Raw genomic sequence first — 19622 nt, forward strand, 5'->3', positions numbered from 1 at the left:
TAGGGTTTTTTGGGGGTGTTTTTTATGGAGAAGAAACTGGTCCGTGCTTAGAGCAGGCCATGGCATTTTTGACCTAAGGAACCTGGAGTTCCTCCAGGCACTTTGTCATTTTTCCATTGTTCAACCTCCCGCCTCTGCGCCGTCTACGCCGCATACACCCTCATTCTGGGCACACTCTGGGTAGAGAAGACCCAAGCCAGCAAAACCAACTGCAGAAGCCAAGTCCCGCTTGATTGGCGAACATAAAACAAGACTCCACCTTGGGGTTTCAGTCTCGGTATTACCAGGTGTATCCTCGTTTTATTCTCGCGCAAGCGGTCAAGATTGTTACATTTATACACTAATCTTTGAAGCCTCCTTGTGAGATGACAGGGAGCTAACTCTCTGCCATCCCTTACCTACTGCATGTACATCATATCCTAAACAGATGGATGATACATGACATGAAGAACTTGGAACAGTTCATGGTACGTACCTACCACGATTTATTCGGGTCAAACATCCAACTCAGGCAATTATTCGAGCCATATCCGCCCTGCTTGCCGTTCTCACCGCCACAGTCGCAGCTATCGACAGGGGTCTTGAGGTAGTGCAGACACTCGTCGAAGTCAAAGGTCCACACGCAGCCCTCCTTGACCTCAAACGTCCAGTGAATCTCCTCGCTCCCGCTGAACGGCAACCTACCGTCGACCAGGAAGGGCCCTTCTATCTCGCCGGTCCCGCGCTTTCGGCCCGAAACCCCGGCCTGCATGGCGAGGTTGTTACACGCCGAATTGCGGCCGTTCTGCAGCCGAATGTTGCTCATCTTTTGCCCGCTGTTGAAACAGTGGATCGTGTTCTTGTTGGGATCGGCGCGGTTCTTGGTCGGGGTCGGGGTCGAGGGCGCGGTCGTATGCGTCGGGGTTGCCGAGGTGGTGGTGGTGGATGTCTCCGGGAGATCGCACGGCTCAAGCGCGTCAGACGAGGTACCATTGCCCGTGATTTCCGGCACGTCCCAGCCCCAGCCCCAGCCGAAGCCGTTGCCGTCGGGGCCTAAGGGGATCTCGCCGAGGCCCGGGCCGAAGTATCCCGGGCAATCTTTCACAAGATCGCTGTCCCAGTAGCTGGGGTTTGAGGCAGCCTGCCGGCACAGCCACTCCTTGGCCTTCTCGTCGATATCGGCGTTGGGGTCGACGGCGGCGGCGCGCACCACCAGCGGCTGGGCCGGCCAGGCGCCCATTTGCGGGGGCGCCGCGCCGGGCCCGATGGACGGCGGGGGCGTCGGGAAGGCCCCCGTCGGGCTGGCCGTCGAGGTCTCGCCGTCCGGGCCGCGATAGATGACGGCGGGCCAGTTGCTGGTCGTGGCGGGGACGGGCCAGACAGTCCCGAACGCGGTACGGCGCTTTAGCCCCCCGCCACCACCTTCGTCCAGCGTCATAATCTCGAAGCCCAGCTTGGACAGGGTCATGGGTGGCACCGTGATGGTGCTCGTCCAGGCGTCCTTGCTGACCGTCATAAGCGGGAAGTTAACGACCGAGGTGGCGCCTGTGTACGGGGGGAGCTTGACCCTGCAAGGCGGCGCGCACGAGAACTCGGGCTCATCCATGTTCCAGATGTCCGGATGGATCCAGATGATGTCGTTGAATTGGGCGCCGTCGCTGGCGACGTCCAGAATCGAGATTTGCGACCAAAAGGGGTGTGCGTCCACGTTGAGGTTGTCCGCGGCCAGGATGCCCTGGCCCTCCATAACGGCCATGTACTTGGTGCCGATGGTAACGAGGTTCTGGATCCGCACGCTGGCGTGGTTGCCCTGCAGCAGAATCATGGCCTTTTGGCATGCCTGCCCGTCGATGCAGTCCTGGGCGTAGGTCGAGAACCACGAGTACAGGCCGGCGCTTGTGATGAGAATGTCCTCGCAGCCGCGCATGATGACGCCCCAAGACTCGTCGCAGCCGTTGAACTCACCGGGGGCGCAGGTATAGTCCGGGTCGCCGGGGAACTTGCCCACAACGCCAGCAAACGGAGCGGGAGGCGGGGGGGTCGGCTGGTAATAGGGCGACTCGGTCTGGATCATGCTGGTGAAGATGGTGGAGGCGTTGTGGAAGTTGTACTGGTAATAGACGGCGTGCTCCGACGCCGTGGCATAGAGCCAGACGGGCGCGGTGCTCTCGATCAAAAAACCACGGGCCGCGTACACCGAGTTCTGTACCATGGTGTTGTTGGCGTCCTCGAGATCCGGGTCGTCGATCATGTGGTCGGCCACCCACAGCCACATATTCTCAAAATAGCCCGACGCGCCCGGCTTGAGGTGCATCATCAGGCTGGCGGCGTTGCAGCCTGGTGCGATGCCCGAGGTCAGGGGCGGACACTCGGCGGGCGTCAGATCGGTCCCGGTAGCACCGCCAATACGGACGTGACAGTCCCAGAGGGCAGCCGACCCCTTGGAGTCGGCGGCCATGTTCCATTCGAGAAGCACGGCGCCAGCCGTTGGCCCCTTCGTGGTAAAAAACAAGTCCTGCATCTCCACGTTACCCACCACGCCCGGGGTCGCACCCACACGCACCATAACCTTGGGGTTGTTCGCATCAGAAAAGGCGGATCCGAAGGCTACGAATTGCGACCAGGTCTCGCCGACTATCTTGACGTTGGTTGGCACCACCACGGTGTCAGTCAGGATATAAGAGCCGGCGTCCACAAACAAAATCTTGCCCTGGCTGGAGTACAGCGCGCTCTGGACGGCGGCGGTATCGTCTGTCACCCCGTCGCCCACGGCGCCAAAGTCTTTGATATGGACAAAATCGCCCACAGCGCGGTCTTCGTACTGCGGCTTGGGACGCTCAAAGTAGTTGCCCGACGAGTCGACGAGTCCGCCATCTCGGCGGTACCGGCCCACCTTACCGCCCATCGAAAAAGAGCGCGCGCTAGCCGAGCCGTCGTACACGGGGCCCAGCACCCAGTGGTCGACAAGCGACTGGCCGGCTCCGGACAGGTGCGTCGTGCCGCTAGTATCGGCCACGACGGCCGTCACGCCCGAGACAGCCACGTTTTCGAGCACCAGGCCCGTGCTGCGCGAGGCCACGTCAGCCGAGGGCGGCGACACGAGGACGGCAGCGCCGACGTTGGTGAAGGAGGAGTCCAGGACGGCCGCCGAGCCGACGGACCCCGACGGGTCCTTCACCACGAAGCGGAAGCCGACGTTCACGTTGGTCATGGTGACCGACTTCCACACCCAGCCCCAGTCCCAGAACAGGTGAACGGCCGTATCGCAGCCGTCGAAGCGCAGGCGTTGCGCCGTGAACTGCTGGGCGCCGCCGTAGAGCCCGACGTCGCCACCGCTGAAAACCACGTCCGAGATCTGACCGCCGCTACCGTTCTCGGCGTACATACCCTTGGAGCCCGGCCCGGCCCGCAGTTCCACATTCTGCAGGCTCGTCGCCTGCGCGACCTGGTAGTGCAGGCATGCCGTGTCCTCCTTAACGGGAGCATTGCGCACATCGATAATCAGATTGCGGATCTGGCGGTAAAAGTTGGCCGTGTTGACGTACCACTGCTGGTCGCCCCCGTCGGGTCCGGTGCCCCCGCCGGTGTACTCGTCCGTAGACAGCACGCCCAGGCCAACAAACGACGATGAGGCAATAATCACGGGCCGGTCAAGGACATCGCCAATAACCTGCGTGCCGAAGGGCAAGGGGATGGTGCTCGAGACGAGATAGGTGCCGGGTGGGAAGTAGACAATGGCGTTCTTGGTGGTGGACCCGTTACACTTCTCGCCGCAGCGCCGGCCGTCGTTCAGGGCCTTCTTGATGGCCGCCGTGTCGTCGGTTACGCCGTTTCCGGTGGCGCCGTAGTCGAGCACGTTGCGGAAGACCTTGTATGTCGGGTCGTCGCCCCACGGGACGGTGCCTTTGCGTGCGATGGTCTCCATCCAGTACGTGCCTCGGACAGGGGCCCGGCGCTTGACGCCGCTCGAGCTGGAGTTGGACGGATTAGCATGGGTGGTTCCCGAGTTCACACCCCCGGGCAGTGCGGTGGCTTCGGCTTCGGTCACGAGGGCCGCGGCCCAGGCGATTTCCTCGGTGATTGCGAGGAGCGGAGGAGGGGGGGACGCATCGCTGTCATCGCCACTCTGGTCTCGTCGTGTGTTGTTGTTGTTGTTGTCGTTGTTATTGTTAGGCGCCGTTGCAACACGGCCGCCGATTACGGTGCCAGGCTTGAGACGATACTGGTTGCGCGCCGGGTTGGCCAGCCGCGCCTTGTTCCGCTTGGCGGAGGCAGTGATAGCATCGGCCACGATGCTCCGGGCCCTGGCGAGGTCGGCGGCGGACGCAGTCTTCAGTAGAGGCTTGCCGTCGGTGGAGTTCCAGCTGGACGTGACTTGGCGTTTGGGAGCGGTTTTGGGAGTCCTGGCTCCAGCAGTGTTAGGGCGCGGCGTCATTGCGCGGCTGCTCAGGTCGGCGGAAGAGCCGGCAGCTCTCATCTCGATGCCACCCAGCCCGCCCAATAGGCCCTTTTGGGCTACAGCAGACCCGTTGATGTGGGCGGGGATGCCGATACGGAAGCCGTGGCCAGCCAGCAGACGCTGATACGTCTGCTCTGCGGTGAGGTTGGTACGCCCGGGTAGCAATCGGGGCGTGCGTGCCGGTTCGTCTGGGTTGTTGGCTGGCGTCTCCTCTCTTTTAGCTTGGTTGACGAAGCTGAAATCAGTTTCAAGGTTGAGGACGTCATCGCTGCGGAAGATGGTGGCGGCATAGCCGTCCGGCCCCATGTCAAAGGCGGCAAAGTCGAAAAAGGCCACGTCGTACTCTGGCTGGTCCGGATTGTGCCATGGAAACTCGGACTTGCGTTCTCTAATGTGACTCAGCAGCAACGCGCGCAGCTTACCGTGCGCCTCACCCTGCCAGTTCTGCTCGGCCTTGACAGCCACGCCGCCGGTGTTGGAGCCGGCGACGATGCACGACATGCCGGCGCAGAAGGTGTTGGCCGGCGTGGTGCGGTCCCAGCCGTTGCCGCCCTCGACCCACGTGGCGGGCGGAAACTCGTCGCACGAGTAGCGCAACTGCGAGTACCGCGTAATCTGGCCCTGCGCGTTGCGCTCGTGCATAAGGGTATTGCTCTTCGTGTTCGGCTCCAGCGCCGTTGACCACCACGACCCGTCATGCCGCCACAGAGTCTGCTGGCCCACCGCCTCGGGACACGTGTGCGAGTCCTTCCACGTCTTCGGGCACGATGCCTGGCGTCGGTAGTACTGGCGTGTTTCGGGGTCATCGTCATCGGCCTCGCCGCTGTCAAAGTCGTACGTGTACATGCCCGCCGGGATCGACGTTCCGGGATGCAGATCCCGCCCCCGTGCCGTGGCCTTGAAGTTATTGACATTCTGGCAGATGTTGGTCATGTAGTGGCAGTTGTAATAGATTGTGATTCTTTGCTTTCGGGTGTCAATGACGTTTCGATACACCGCCATGTTGTCGGGCGTCGGTCGGCTGCATTACTGTAATTAGATTGTTGGTCAACCAGAAGGAGAATCCGAACTCACTATTTGTAGCCATCGTAGAACGTTGGCGGGTTAGTCGTCGGGTCTAATATTCGAACTGCTACAAAGTTCTGGAGGTACTGAGCCGCTGCCCGAGAGCTGGGATCCAAGGCAAGCAGGGCCACCGCCAACCACATGGCATAGCGTAGGAACAACAACGCCATGGTCACTGCAGAGTGGCAGCCCGGCAGACTGTTGCTGAAAACGAATGGAAGGATGCACAGGCCGTGATGGAGTGGACGAGCCTTGGGCTGTTTCCTTGAGTTCCATGGAAGGGTCCCCTTATATCATGTTGCCGACCTCCCAGTCCATCTGCCGTCTGGTCGGCTCCATGTCGTTTCCGTACCTCCGCGGTAGTCGGCGTGGTCGTCGCTTTCTTTCGAACTTCGGTTGCTGGATACATGTATCCAATTTCATCATCCCCCTGTCCATGTCCCGTTGGGGGCCGCGCTTGGTCGCAATATTGATTGTCATTGACAAGCGTGAGGCTGCTGCGTCTATTTTTGGGATGGCATCCAGGGTCTAATGCTCGCATCATTCGAGACTACGACCGTGAACCAACAGACTACTACCCTGAACCAACACAAGTTCCGCGATAGCTTCGAAATCTTGATGCAGAGTAAAGGGGGGAGGTAACATAATTCGGTCAGTTGGTTCAAAGTTATTGTGAAAATTTTCTCACAACCGAGTTGAACCCTGTCTAGATTATTGACCGGAGGGAGATAGAGCAATGACGGAGCGGGCCACAGGTGGTTCACCAATTTGATGGGGGAGGATTTCTCCATATATCAGAGCTTGAGGTTGAGGCTGCAACTTTGCCCGTGGGCCACCAGAGTGCTGCTGCTCCTCATATCCCCCATCGAGCTTGCATTGTGAACACTCGGTGACTTCCAGGCTTTCAGGCAAAACTGTAAATCAGCCATGAAGTCCCTTCACCGCAATGGCGCGCTCCGGCGCGTCGTTTTGTTCCTCTCTATTGTTTCAAGTTTGGTGTCCGCTCAGGACGAGTCCGACTGTCAACCATACCGATGGAATTCCGGCGGGTTCAAAGTGTTGCAGGACGCGGCCGACCCGTTACCTACCCAGGGAATCCCCATCCCAGTCACCGTGGGCGAAATCAACTGCCGATACTGGTCGACCACGCCCGCCGAGGTCAACTACTACACATGTTCACAGCTAGCACTGCGGTACAGCATTTCCAACGACATCTTCTTCCGGCTGAACCCAAGCCTCGCAAACGACTGCAGCGATGTGCAGCCGGAAACGGAGTACTGCGTTAGGGGCTGTAAGTGATGTGCCCACTGCCCACGTATGAAAATGAGGGGGCTGAAGCTGACTTGATCAAAGTTATCGAGCCGGTCAGGGCCTTCGACGGCAAGTGTGGCCCTCCCAACAACAATGCCACCTGCTTGGGCACCGACAAGCAGTGCTGTAACTCGGAGACATGGACATGCGGCAACTCGACGGCCGACTGCGCTCCTGGCACGTGCTACGAAGGCGCCTGCGACGGCGATCTCATCTACAGCACCGATGGCACGTGCGGCCAGGACCACGGCCTCCGCTCGTGCGCCGGCCGATGGGGCAACTGCTGCAGCATTGGGGGTCGGTGCGGCACGGGACCTGAGTACTGCGGTCTGTTCACGTGCCAGGAAGGCGACTGCGACATCTGGAAGGAGGACCAACAGCCCGAAGGCACCCCGTGGACCCCCGACGGTACCTGTGGCGGCGCCGAGGGCTACCGGTGCTCGCCCGACTGGGGCCGGTGCTGCAATGTCAACGGCGTCTGCGGTGTGAACCCGGCCGACTGCTATGTCGAGCGTGGATGCCAGCCCGCCTTCGGAATCTGCGCCTCCAACTCCAACTCCACTACCACCTCGTCGGCCACCTCTACCACCTCCTCTACCAAGACAACTTCATCCTCCTCCACTAGCAAGACGACTTCATCTTCCTCCATCCCTGAGACGACTTCAACATCCACGACTCCATCATCAAGCACTCCCGGAACCACCACTGCCCCTAGCACCGAAATCCCAGGCGTATCCAACCTACCTGCGTGTGGCCAGACCTGCTTCAACAACATGCTCGCGCAATATTCGGCCCTGGGTTGTTCCAGCCCGCAGGACTCGTACTGCCTCTGCAACAACGCCGATTTCGGCAACGGCATCCGCGACTGTTCCAACGGCGCCTGCGGGGCCAGCGTTGGCAGCACCGTGATCTCTTTCGGAAGTGCGTACTGCTCCACCGCGTTCGCCACGCACACGGCCACGACCACCGGTCTGGGTGCTCTGCCCTCCTGCGGACAGACCTGCTTCAACAACATGGTGGCGCAGTACTCGGCGCTCGGCTGCCCCAGCCCTTCCGATTCGTACTGCCTGTGTGGCAAGGCCGACTTCAGCAACGGGCTGCGCGACTGCTCCAACGGAGCGTGCGGCGCCGTGGTGGGCAGTAGTGCGATCGCGTATGGGAGCGCGTACTGCTCGGCGGCATCGGCCACGCACACGACCACGGCCACGGGCGTGGCGGCTCTGCCCTCTTGCGGCCAGACCTGCTTCAACAACATGGTGGCGCAGTACTCGGCGCTGGGGTGCGCCAGTCCCCAGCCCTCCTGTCTCTGCAAGAATGTCAACTTTGGATACGGTCTGAGGGATTGCGCCAACGGTGCCTGCGGCACGGCGGTGGCCCCGACAGTGATCTCTTATGGAAGCTCGTACTGCGCGTCTGCAACAACAACAGCGACTCCGTCGTGACGAATCTCCGTTAGACCCAGCTCTGGGAGGGTTCGCCGGCACGGGTTGAAGGTGTTGAAGGGGTGACGTGACTAGATTCGGTGAAGTTAAATGCCACAACGGTGGTGATCATTGCTTTACTGGAGAACTCCTTGAGTCCTGCAGTCTTGAACGAGTAACTATATATATAATACTACCTACCTAGTCCTTGTTATCACCATTCCTCTCGGTGATCATCTTGTCCTGGAAGTGATACTCATCGGGCCTAGGAAATCGAGATGATGGACGAGTACCCACCCGTAATTATGGCGCGATGCCGTAGAGCAGTAAAAGTCGTGCGGCCCATCATGACGACGTCGCCGCCCTTGCAACGTAATGGTTGGAAATGTGGGATTTGTGCCCCGCCGAAGTCTCGTCGTGCGGATGTTCAGGAAATCTTGCTAAGGGTTAGGGATGTGTAAGGGTCACCAAGGGCCTGCCGTCTCAGCCACCGCTCGGCGTTACAGTACATACCGTACCTACCTGGGTACCTCGGTACCTGGCTCCACGACTTGGCTCGGTACCTAGGGAGGTTGATTCAAGCCTACCTGCCCGCTTGTACTTAGGCGCGTCGAGGCGCTTTTGGCGCTATTTATTTTACCGGGTTCCTCCATCTCCATCCCTCACAACGCGTCCGCCACAATTACATGTACCCGCCTGCCAATTCATTCGTCCGCTGACTCCATGGTTTTCCCACAATTAAGCACAGCCGGCAAGCGACTCTTCTGGAGGCTCAATGGCCCACTCGAGGGTGCTATCGAGGTCTCGCCGTCGGAATACTACGAGCCGGGCGCCTTGATGGAGCCGTACTTCGGTCCGGACGGTTCCCTCCACCCCGTGTCGCAAGCGTCCCTCGTGGAGCCCCCGGTGTCGTCCGATACCGTCCGCATCCGGTGCGTCAACGAGCGGGAGCGGGTTTGGGTCGAGGAGCACTCGCGCTGCCACGACGGTCCCCTTTACCAAGGGTACCCGAGACGCCTAGGGCCCCGCCCCGACGACGAGACCTTTGACCCGAAAATCTACGTGCTGGAATGCTGCGGGCAGAAGCGGCCCTGGTCCTACGACACATATCTCCAAGTCGCCGCCCAAGGCGAATTCCTCACCGTACACGAGTATGTCTCGGCCGTGCACCCGTGGCTGATGGCTATGCGCGATACCCTCCTGGACGCCCTGGGCAAGACGAATTACCAGCCCAAGTGGCCGCCTGAGACCAAGCTGGCTGTCGTGGATCTAGGGCCGGGCCCGTTGCGCATCGATCACGAAGACGGGTGGGCCTCATGGCACGAGAAGCCGCCCTTGCCCCGCCCTGCAAGTGATCAACCCCAGCTTTCGGATGGGGAGTGGCAGCGCGGGGCTATGGCGAGGGCGATGGCAAGATCTGCGGCAATAATACGCGCGCGAGAGGAAGCGGCACGAGCAGCCGAGATGGAAAAAGAAAAGTAAACTAGGAACAATGAAAACCACCAGTTTCTCTCTCTTTTGCTCCTCTGCTCTTCTGCGTGCGCAACACAAGCTCAGCACCCTCTGCAATGCGAGACTTTGGGTTCGCCCAAGGTCTCCATATTGGCCCCAGGTGCTTCGTCTCCAAACCGCTGGGTGGGCTGGGCGAGTCTCGGCTGAGGTGGGGTCTCAAGACCAAACTCCAACCCGGCATCCCCCTGCGATCTACGATCTCGGTATGGAGTAACAAAGTGCATTACAGAGCTACCCTGATAACCCTGACAAAGGGGAGCTAGCGAGGGTGGGTATTGGGGGTATACACGTATACAAAAGAGACCCCCCTGGTGCTTGTGTAAGCTGGTCGGGCGCGCTCCCACAGCATGTAGCTGCTATGTTTAAGCAAGTAAGAAAAGGGCCTTATATCATCATCCGCGCGGGAGTCTGAGTGGTTTAGACGCGGACTCACAGAATAGCTGCGGAAACCATCAATGTGGAGACGGGGAGAACACCTCTGCTCCGTGGTTTGCGGTTTACCGGGCAGGTCCGGGCGACCAGGCTACAGAGTAGACCGTGTCCTCATGACCTTCGAGCGTCGCTACACACTCGCTTGTTACAGGATCCCAAATCTTGACAGTTTCATCGTCCGATCCCGATGCTAGCCGGGCTCCATTGGGCGACCAGGCTACCGACTGGACGAACTTGTCATGCCCCAAAAGCGTCGTTGTACACTCACCATGGTCCAGATCCCAAAGATCCCAGACCTTAACAGTCCGATCATCTGAGCCTGACGCGAGACGAGCTCCATCGGGCGACCATGCTACTGACCCAACTGAGCGTGTATGGCCCTCGAGAGTCAGTGAACTCCTGTAGTCCTCGCCCCATATTTTTATAATCGTGTCATCCGGTCCTGACGCAATTTTATATCCATCGGGCGACCACGCGACTGACAAGACCAACTCTCTGAAGGCCTCAAGAATCATTGTACACCAGGTGTTTGTCATATCCCAAGTCCTGATTGTTTGATCTTCTGACCCTGATACGAGCTCCCATCCATTGGACGACCAAGATACCGAAAGGACCGCGCTGTCATGGCCCTTAAGCGTTGCGACACACTGGGCAGTCGCTAGGTCCCAGATCTCAATTGGCCCGTCGCGCGATCCCGACGCAAGCTGGGTCCCATCGGGGGACCACGCCACTGACAAGACCGAGCCTGCATGGCTCTCCAGGGTTGCTGTACACTGGCCGGTGGCCGGATTCCAAATCTTGATGGTCCTGTCCGCCGATCCCGACGCAAGCTGGGTTCCGTCGGGCGACCAGACGACGGAGAAGACCGATCCGCCGTGGCCCTCGAGAGTTGCGCTGCACTGGTGTGTCGCCGGATCCCAGAGCTTCACCGTGCCGTCGGCTGACGCAGACGCGAGCTGTCCGAGGTCGGAGCCGGCTGAGTGCAAGTTGTCGCTGTGTTCGTCCGGCGCCGGGGGTCCTGCGTTCTCGTGGACCGCGTGGCTTATCGTTTCTTGGACATTTCCATTGTCTGTGCCCTCCCCGACGGAGGCGGTAGTTTGGACCATGTCGCAGTGCGCGTCTTGTGTTGACCGTGGGAATTACCTCTTGTCTGGTCCCTCAAAATCCAGTGTTAGTGAGTAGTAGTCTTAGAAGAGAAGGACAGGGTAGAGATAGGTGAGGTACCTTAGCTAGATGGACTTGGGTATCACCAGCTGCTAGTCGCCAGAAGCAAAGAAGTAGTGAGTGATGTTGTGTTGAGGCATTGAGGGACGCCCGGTTGCATTGGTATGTACAACCCTAACCCCCCGAGCGAGCAATGAAACGTGATTACAGACGAATAACTACTAGTTACCGACTAACTAACTAACTAACTAACTAACTACGAATATTGTATTTGATAAGCGAGTGCACTCAGAGGAGGCAAGCGAGTGTGTCTGTCTCCCTCCCTCAGACCCCTCCATTGAAACATGAAACATCTGTGCTCACCAGCCCCGATCCGTTTCCCGCCGTGCCGTGGCTGAAGGTCAAGTCAAGGGCGGGCGGGATGGCGGGCGGGGGCTTGGTTCATGCAAGGCATCACGGGCCATGTTTCAGTTACTCACCACACTTCACTCCAAAAGCGGATATAATGACTTACATCGATCGCTTCCCTTGCGCAGGGGCTCGCTTTTGAAGCAAGGCACGGACGGACAGACGGACGGCCGTCTTGACGCAGGATGCACCTCATCGCTGCTGCGCATTTTTTCTTCAGCTATCTTTACAGATCACAGATAGACACGAAGTAGAGATGCAAACGGATCCAAAGCCCCAAATCCGGCTACCTGATGAAAGCAGCGATGCAATGAGGCACAGGTGGGGGGACGGGGGGGACGGACGGGGGGCGTCCGTCAGCAAACTTCCATGTCCTGCTCCACCTTCACCCGCTCCCGCTCCCAGGTAGGTTGTTTCTCGAAATAAACCGAGAGACGGAGCGAGACATGTTTGCTCTCACTCACCTCGGGCCCACCTCACCTCACCTTGCTCTAGCTTTGCCGCGCCCGCTCCTCCTTCCGTTCCTTAGCGAGGGTGTGCCCGCCGGCGCACGCTGCACGCGGCAATCTGCCGGGTTTCAGTCTTCCCTTCATCCTTCCCGCCCTGCTGTTCCTGGATTTGTGGGTGGGGGGGAGGGAGGGAGGGGGGTCCGGCCCCGGTCGAAGGGTTGCCTATTCTCGTTTGCCTGTCTTTGCGTGTCTTGGCTCATTCCCTTGGTAGGTCGGTGGGTTGATGCCCTTCTTGGTGTCGGGGGGTTGGGGTGGCACGGGTAGAGATCGAGCTAGCTGGGGGCGCTGGGGAGGTGGATGTGGATGGGTGAGGTGTGCAAGGTGGGTGTGGTGAGAGATAGCACTGGAATTCAGAATCCAGGTTCGGTAGGTAGGTAATTAGCAAGTCGTCTAATATTTACATCGTGAAATCGTGTCACCAACTAGCAAAACTAGCTATCTGTCTGTCTGTCCGTCTCTTTGCTCGTGGGGGTAAATGCTGGTGCCATGGCATGCGTATATCTCCAAATCCAAACTCCTCGTCCCTCATCCTCGTAGTATTCCAGCCCAGCCCCAGAAACCCAACCCGAGATCAAAGAACGCCAGTCCTTCCCATCCCACCTCCCATAGTTAAAACATCCAGCCCAAAGGGCAAGTATTAGTAGTACACATAACTGTAACACACATCCAAAAACCCCCCTTTAACAAAAGGAGAGATCACCTCCACGTCCCATGTATCCTCCCCCTCCTCAACGCGCCCCTCTTCAGCCCCACATCCCCCATTCAGCATGAGGCTCTTCCAGCGGCGGCCGACGGTGGCGCGGTCCTTGCCCAGGCTGCGCGCGCAGTCCTGCCAGTCCGACTTGGTCAGCTTGAGCTTCTCGAGCACCAGCTCCACCAGCATGCGGTCCTCCTCGGTGCTCCACGCCGACCCGTCCGCCTCGAGCACCACGTCCGTGCCTCTCCTGCTCATCTCCGTGTCTGGTGAGGTGTGGCCGGTAGATGTGTCGCCGTCGCCGGAAAAGGTCGAGGAGAAGGACGAATGCAGGCTGTGGTAGTCGGCGCGCTCGAGCCCGAGCGGGATCACCTCGGGCGCGATGCGCGCGCGCTTGGGGGTGTGTGGTGGTGACTCCTCTGGTCGGTCGTCTTCTTGTGGTTGTTCTTGTTGTTCTGGGCTGTGTTCTTGTACGTCGTGTTCCATGTCGCTGTCGTCCTCGTTGTACCGGCCCAGCTCGTCGTCGGCGGCGCGACGACGCTTGTTGGGGCCCCGTGGTGCCGCCGCTTGTTGCGCGACCGACGCGGTGCGCTTGACGATGCGCTTCCTCGTGGGCCCGTGGTCGCCTGTCGGCGCTGCGCTATCTGTCTTGCGCGAGCGCAGGCGCAGCTTGAGTGGTGGCGGCGCGTGCGCCAGCGGGGGTGTGGGTAGTTGTGCGTGCGACGAGGCTGGTGGTGTGATGGGTTCTTGGGCGATGGAAGGTGTTGCGGGGTTGGTGAGGAGGGATTGCAGAGAGCGACATGTCGAGAAGATGTTGCCGATGGCTGTCTGTGGCGAGACCTGGGGAGGGCTGGCGGGCGGCGAAGTAAAGAGCGCGGCCTGAAGGCGCGGCAAGGGGGGTGTCTGCGACGAGTCGCACGGGAGTGCCGACGGCATCAACATTGTAGCGCGTTTGATATTCTCGTTTGTTGGTGGTGGTATGGAAGTGATACTGTTCAAGGCGTGGTTGCGAAATGCGGGCAGCAGCGGTATAAGACACACGAAGAGTGCGCTTGAGCTATTGGCCAAAACGCTTGCGATCCGGGGGAACGGTTGGTTGCGACGAGGTCGAGAATGCGCCGTTGTCTCCCAATGTGTTGCGAAATCCTGGGTGGTGCAGAGAAAGAAGCGCGCTAGTCAACGTCGGATAGCAGTTTCAAAGAAGGTATCTGTTAGAGTACCGAAAAGATGCGCGATCGTGGGTTGTCTGTTGCAAGAGGCTGGAGGTGTGGACGCAGACCGGAAGAAGGTGAAGAGGGAATCCGTTTGACGGGGGACCGGGAGAGAACAGAGGAATAATGCGCCTCATAAGAGCAGGTCTGGCCTAGCGGCAGTCAATTACAGGGGATACGATGCGTAGAAAGTGGACCACATGATGGGATAGACAGGGCTCCCAGGTGGTGCGCAGGGCGGCCTGGCCAATGGCGATCGGTCGGTGCGATGCAGGTGCCCCTCCTCGACTCCCTCCACAGCTTTTTGCTCATGCAAGCACTTAACGGAGTGACGAAAATGTGGTTTTACAAGGTCACTCAGACAAAGCCGCTCGTGTTACAAGATGGGGGGCAGTGCATGAGGTTTGTATCAGGGCGTAGGTGGCGGACGGGGAGCTAATTCCTGGGGTACCCAAGAAACCCAAGATACCCAAGATTTAGGTTTCCCATCTCCCACATTTCCAATAGGTAGCCAACCTGGTGCAGACCGCGCAATAGGCAGAGAGGCAGAAACCCAGAATCCAGGCACGGACAAGCTAGGGACGGACGGAAGGGAAACCTGTTTCAGCCCTTTCTTCTCCCTTCGGGGTCGGTTTCTCGGACCATGGACTGGATCAACCCTGTGTCGGCGCAATGACCATTGCTTCTTCCCAAGGGTACTCTGACTAGTCATTCGTACATCCCTTCAACAGCAATCGATGGCGGCAGCGTCAACGGTACGGTACCTACCTATGCACACAGCAACGACAAAGTATCACGTACTTCGGCTCGGCCAGGCGGCCGGTCATATCCCAGGTTCTATGGGTGGTCAGCCTAGTTTGCCGTCCGTACTTGCGTCAGCCTCCAACGGTCGAGGGCTTTCTACTGCCTTCCCGATGACACCTTTTTGGCCGCCGCCTGTCCGATGTATCCAAGGCACGACGTGGACAAGGGCGTGCGGGAACAGGCACAAGCGGGTCAGATCGTCAGTCCCAAGTGTCCAGGTCCTAGCCTGGATGCAGGAACAGAATGACTAGTGGCTTGATCAACCGGGGTCTGGGGTGTTCTCCCTCTTTTTGAACCCCTGACTTGTACAAAGTAGGCAAAGGCTAGTCTCGAAGATCAGGTGTCTTGCTGCAAAATCGCCAATCTCTCAATTTGCCACCTGAAAGCTGGTCGTGACAGGAAAAGGACCAGGTATCGTGGAGAGTTGGCTTTGGGAAAGAGATGGTAGCGACGATTCTAAGCGATGGTTCTAGACATGAGATGGTGTGCCTCCACCGCCGAGAAATTCCGGGTTTTTGTCAGGCGGGCATCGTCAACCCCTCCAACTTTCAATCGGTTTGGGGACAGAAGGGCAAGTGGGCTGGGAGACGCGTCACGTCGCGAGAGACACGCGACGCGGACGCGACTTGATGTGGGCCCAATTTAAGACCATTGACCAATCCCTGGCCACTAGTGAGTGGCATGGTCCAATGATTGGTGGAAGCACCAAACGGTTTTTCTGGGCCCTGCGGCGGCCCCACCATGGAGCTTTGGACGCTTTGGTCATTCTTGCCGAGGCCCCGATTTTTCTTGGCCTTGCGATAAGGTAGGTACCTAGGTACCTAACTCATGAGCTCATCCGTCATCTGTTATTCGCGTCAAAATTCGAAACCAGCCAACTTGTCGGGAAACAGGCAGCATGGGGGAAGTCCCGAAATCCTGAACGGGTAAGAGCCGTGGGAGATCAGCCGGATCAAGATCCGGAAACAATCAGGATTGCCTGTTCACTGAGATACCACACAATACAGGTAGTTATACAAAGTGCAGATGGGTAATTTGTAACGTGTAACGTGTATTCCGTATACACCGCTTTGTTTACTTACTCCTATTCGAGTCGTCCGATTACTCCCAAGTTCGTTCTTGCAGAGCAGTTGCTGCAGAGCATCTCCTACATGGCCTCCCCAGGCACATAGCTCGAAGTGGCCATTCTCTGTTGCCGGCTGGCCCTGGCTCACTCCCCTCTCTCCTTGTTTTTGTTGAGATGGAGTGATTGTGAATAGGTCATAAAATAGGTATTCATTAACCAGCGTGGCGTGGTCACCACAAGCACAAATTCTGTTCTTTCCCCCAAACAAAGAAACCGTCTGAACTCAGCGGCCAGCAGAATCGGTGGAGGGGGGCCCCCCTGACGCACAGGCATGGAAAGACCTTCATGGTAAAAACAGGTAAGCAAAGCAAGCAAACGAAGGAAGCCCAAGCGGGATATGGGGAATACAAGGCCAATCATGATGTAGTCCAATTCAATCCTTTTCCCGGCACCTGTGTAGAATACAGCTGTATCCTTGGGATTAGGTGTGGATTACTTGGAGGATGGTGACTGTTCTAGCAATGGTGTTACAGGAAAGAGCGGGCTACTTCGTGGCTGCTGGGTTACCAGTCTGAACAGATAGGTCATCAGGCGTGACTAGGGCTTTATTCACTTGCCTCCATCCCAAGTTGCCCCCCTCGTTTGCTCTGCTTTTCCCGCTCTTCCCGTCATGAGGGTAAACTGGTAACACATCAGTTAAGATGGCAGCCCTTCCCTCCATGCCCTACTTAAACCCCCACTGCCTTCCCTCTTCCCTTCGAATATTCCCACACCATTTTCCCACCCAGAAGTCTTCGTCCATTTACCCCGCGTCTCTGCGGAATATCAACAGTGTCTCAGACTTTTACTCTCTCAACTTTGCTTCGAATAAACTGCTTCTATTTCCAGCGGCATCACCGCTTTGCTTCCATGATGGACGAGGAGCCCCACGACCAGCCATCTCTGGCAAACGCCACGCCCCCCGCCAACAACGATAACTCTACGCTCACGGAGCCTGGCAACGAGAACCCAGCGAACGCATCTGTCGGTCCGTCAGAAGCCACCGAGGCCGAGGAAATCCCCTCACTTGACACGCTCTCCAAGGAACCCTACCGCACCCACCGCAAATGGTTTCCCAAGTACGGCCGGGTGCAGAAGTGTGACTGGTGCAACGCCCGGGCTCCGGGCACCCTCCATGTCTGCGTCCAGTGCTCTATCCGAATGTGTGAGGACTGTGCCCGGAACCGGCTCTGGCACCGCAACCGGACTCACTTCATCGATGCCGATACCTTGGACTGGGTCATGAAGAAGATTCCGAGAGCACCCAGGCCTAAGCTGCCTAAGCAGCCGAAGTCAACCAAGCTGAAGGTCCCGTCTAAGCGGAGTGCCGCCCCGGACAGCCCTGACCAGAGGCCTCGGACTCTCCCCGCCGCTCGTCGTGTCAAGTTCGAGGATGAGGACGAAGATGAGGATGAAGAAGACGATGGCGACTGGGCCGGTCATGGCAATAACTTTGACAGAGCCCGTACCAGTCAGCCGCACTTTAATGCGTCTGTCCATCCTCACTATGGCTACGGCCACCCTCACCATCAGCAGATGCCCAACTACTACGATTACAACCAGGAAGCTCTTCGTTACCAGCAGGCGGTCGCGCATGGCGGCTACGCTCCGTATGGTAGACCGGAACCGCCTTTGCCTGGTTACCATGACCCTAGGGTCCCACCTCCAGCTGCCCCTTCTACGACCGACTTCGGCACTCGTCGGGGTGGTCGACAGGCAGCTGCCAAGGCCAGGCAGAGTATCAGCGAGCAGTCTCGCCGTGATGACGATGACGCCAGTGAGACTGGGGTGGATGACGAGTTGGGTCCTCGACATCATCAAGACGACAGCGAAGTTCACAAGGAAAAGAGCAACAAGAACCGTCGCCGCAGCGATCAGGACACCGGCAGCGTCTCCCAGTCGAGCACTGAACGTGGCCGCGCTTCTACCATCCATGTCGGTGCTGCGCAGGGCAATCGCATGTCGGTTGGCCCGCCGGAGATCTCAGCCCGGGAGCGTGAGCACGACCGCCTTATCGTCGACGTCTACAACTGGGCGTACGGGAACAAACCCAGCCTAAACCCTCACCGCGTCCGCACGCACATCCCCGACCGGTGGTTCGGTCCCCGGGAGGCCTTGGTTCCGCCGTACTATCCTCGTGAACCGGGCCCGTATGGCCATGGCCCGAACCCTCCTCTCCACCCGGCCTATCCTCACGGGCAGTACCATGTCAAGAATCAACACCAGCACTTATACGCACCGCCGGGGTACTCATATCCTGCCCACCAACAGCCCTACCAGGAGGTAAGTCATTTCCTTTTTCCACCTACCCTTTTTACTCCCCTTTTCACTACCAACCCAAACTAACAACCAAAACAGTACCACCAATACCCCATCCACCCGCAATACCCACCCCCCCACGGCCACGCCACCAACACCACCAACACCACCACCACCACCACCCACCCCTCAACCGCACCCGCATCCGCACCCGCACCCGCAACCGCAACAACCCGCCCAGCGGCACCCGTCCACCACCAGCACCAGCTCCCTCCCCAGCAGCCGCACGCCTCGGCCGCCGACCGCATGCTGCTCGAGGAGATGTGCCGCGCGTGGACGCACAACGCGGTGCTCCAGCGCCTGGTGGCGTCCAACCACCGCGTGTACGCGATCCAGCTGCTGTGGGACGTGTGCGAGCTGCGGCGGCGCGTGGCGTTTGGTGTTGGCGATGACCATCAGGGCAATACTGGTGGCGGTGAGGGCGGTGGTGTGGGTGGTGTGGTCGGTGATGCGGCGGCGTATGCCTCGTCGCAGACGGTGCGGTGGTTTGTCGCCGAGCGCGATAGTCAGTTTAGGCTGGAGTATGAGCAGAACCAGCGCGTGGCGAGGGGGCGGGAGAGGGAGAGGGAGTGGGAGGCGGAGGAGGCAAGGGCAAGGGAGCAGGAGCGGGAGCTGGAGCAGGAGCAGGAGCGTGGGCAGGAGCGTGCGTTGCCGACGCGCAGCAGTGGTGGTGGCCCGTCGTCGGTGTCGGGGCAGCAGCGCGTTCACCGCCACCGCCGCAGGGGCAGCGTTGTGTCGTCGGGTGCTGCTGCTGGGTCGGAGCAGGACGCCATGGAGGATGGTGAGGAGACGGAGAGTGAGGAGTGAGGGGGGGTGGTGGTAGCCAGCGAGGTACTCACGCTCACTCGCTCGACTCCCTCCACCAGTCATTCTCTAGGATCGACAGTATTTGCGCCCACTTACTCGGAGCTTCCCGACACGACATATCCGCCATACGACACGGCCTTGCTTCCTTGCTTGATCGTCAGCAATGTCAGGCATATCCATCGAGTTGGGCTGGTTATGGAGATGACGCGAGGGGGGCATGAAGAGTCGACCTTCCCCCCTTATTGCCCTTTAGCATCTGGCCTGCGGTTCTGTATTGGTATTTGTCTGGTTTACCACGCCTGCTTTCACCCTGGGCTTTGGTCCCCTGAGCGATCATATTTTGGCGTTCGGCGGCGATTTAATGCTTTTTTCTTTTTATTTCTCTCGATACTGTTGGTTGTTTTCCTGGCTCTTCTCGACGG

At 58.9% G+C, this 19622-nt stretch overlaps 6 protein-coding genes across 6 annotated transcripts; 3 read left to right on the forward strand and 3 right to left on the reverse strand.

The window, feature by feature from the left end:
• Positions 1–475: 475 nt before the first annotated feature.
• On the reverse strand, positions 476–5673 carry CHGG_00746 (uncharacterized protein; the record flags this gene model as incomplete). Its single annotated transcript, XM_001219966.1, has 2 exons — positions 476–5459; positions 5513–5673. The coding sequence occupies 2 exons, from the start codon at positions 5671–5673 to the stop codon at positions 476–478; spliced, it is 5145 nt and encodes a 1714-aa protein (XP_001219967.1).
• Positions 5674–6430: 757 nt separating this feature from the next.
• Positions 6431–8256, forward strand: CHGG_00747 (uncharacterized protein; the record flags this gene model as incomplete). Its single annotated transcript, XM_001219967.1, has 2 exons — positions 6431–6794; positions 6857–8256. The coding sequence occupies 2 exons, from the start codon at positions 6431–6433 to the stop codon at positions 8254–8256; spliced, it is 1764 nt and encodes a 587-aa protein (XP_001219968.1).
• A 702-nt stretch (positions 8257–8958) lies between these two features.
• CHGG_00748 (uncharacterized protein) lies at positions 8959–9717 on the forward strand (the record flags this gene model as incomplete). The annotated part of the gene is made up of 1 exon (XM_001219968.1): positions 8959–9717. One exon carries the CDS (start codon positions 8959–8961, stop codon positions 9715–9717), a length of 759 nt encoding a protein of 252 aa, XP_001219969.1.
• A 527-nt stretch (positions 9718–10244) lies between these two features.
• On the reverse strand, positions 10245–11285 carry CHGG_00749 (uncharacterized protein; the record flags this gene model as incomplete). The annotated part of the gene is made up of 1 exon (XM_001219969.1): positions 10245–11285. One exon carries the CDS (start codon positions 11283–11285, stop codon positions 10245–10247), a length of 1041 nt encoding a protein of 346 aa, XP_001219970.1.
• A 1612-nt stretch (positions 11286–12897) lies between these two features.
• CHGG_00750 (uncharacterized protein) lies at positions 12898–13896 on the reverse strand (the record flags this gene model as incomplete). The annotated part of the gene is made up of 1 exon (XM_001219970.1): positions 12898–13896. The coding sequence occupies one exon, from the start codon at positions 13894–13896 to the stop codon at positions 12898–12900; it is 999 nt and encodes a 332-aa protein (XP_001219971.1).
• A 3051-nt stretch (positions 13897–16947) lies between these two features.
• Positions 16948–19200, forward strand: CHGG_00751 (uncharacterized protein; the record flags this gene model as incomplete). Its single annotated transcript, XM_001219971.1, has 2 exons — positions 16948–18357; positions 18433–19200. The coding sequence occupies 2 exons, from the start codon at positions 16948–16950 to the stop codon at positions 19198–19200; spliced, it is 2178 nt and encodes a 725-aa protein (XP_001219972.1).
• Between the last annotated feature and the right edge of the window lie 422 nt (positions 19201–19622).

Source organism: Chaetomium globosum, genomic scaffold (genome assembly GCF_000143365.1).
Source record: "Chaetomium globosum CBS 148.51 scaffold_1 genomic scaffold, whole genome shotgun sequence".
In the NCBI taxonomy this organism is placed as follows: Eukaryota; Fungi; Ascomycota; class Sordariomycetes; order Sordariales; family Chaetomiaceae; genus Chaetomium; species Chaetomium globosum.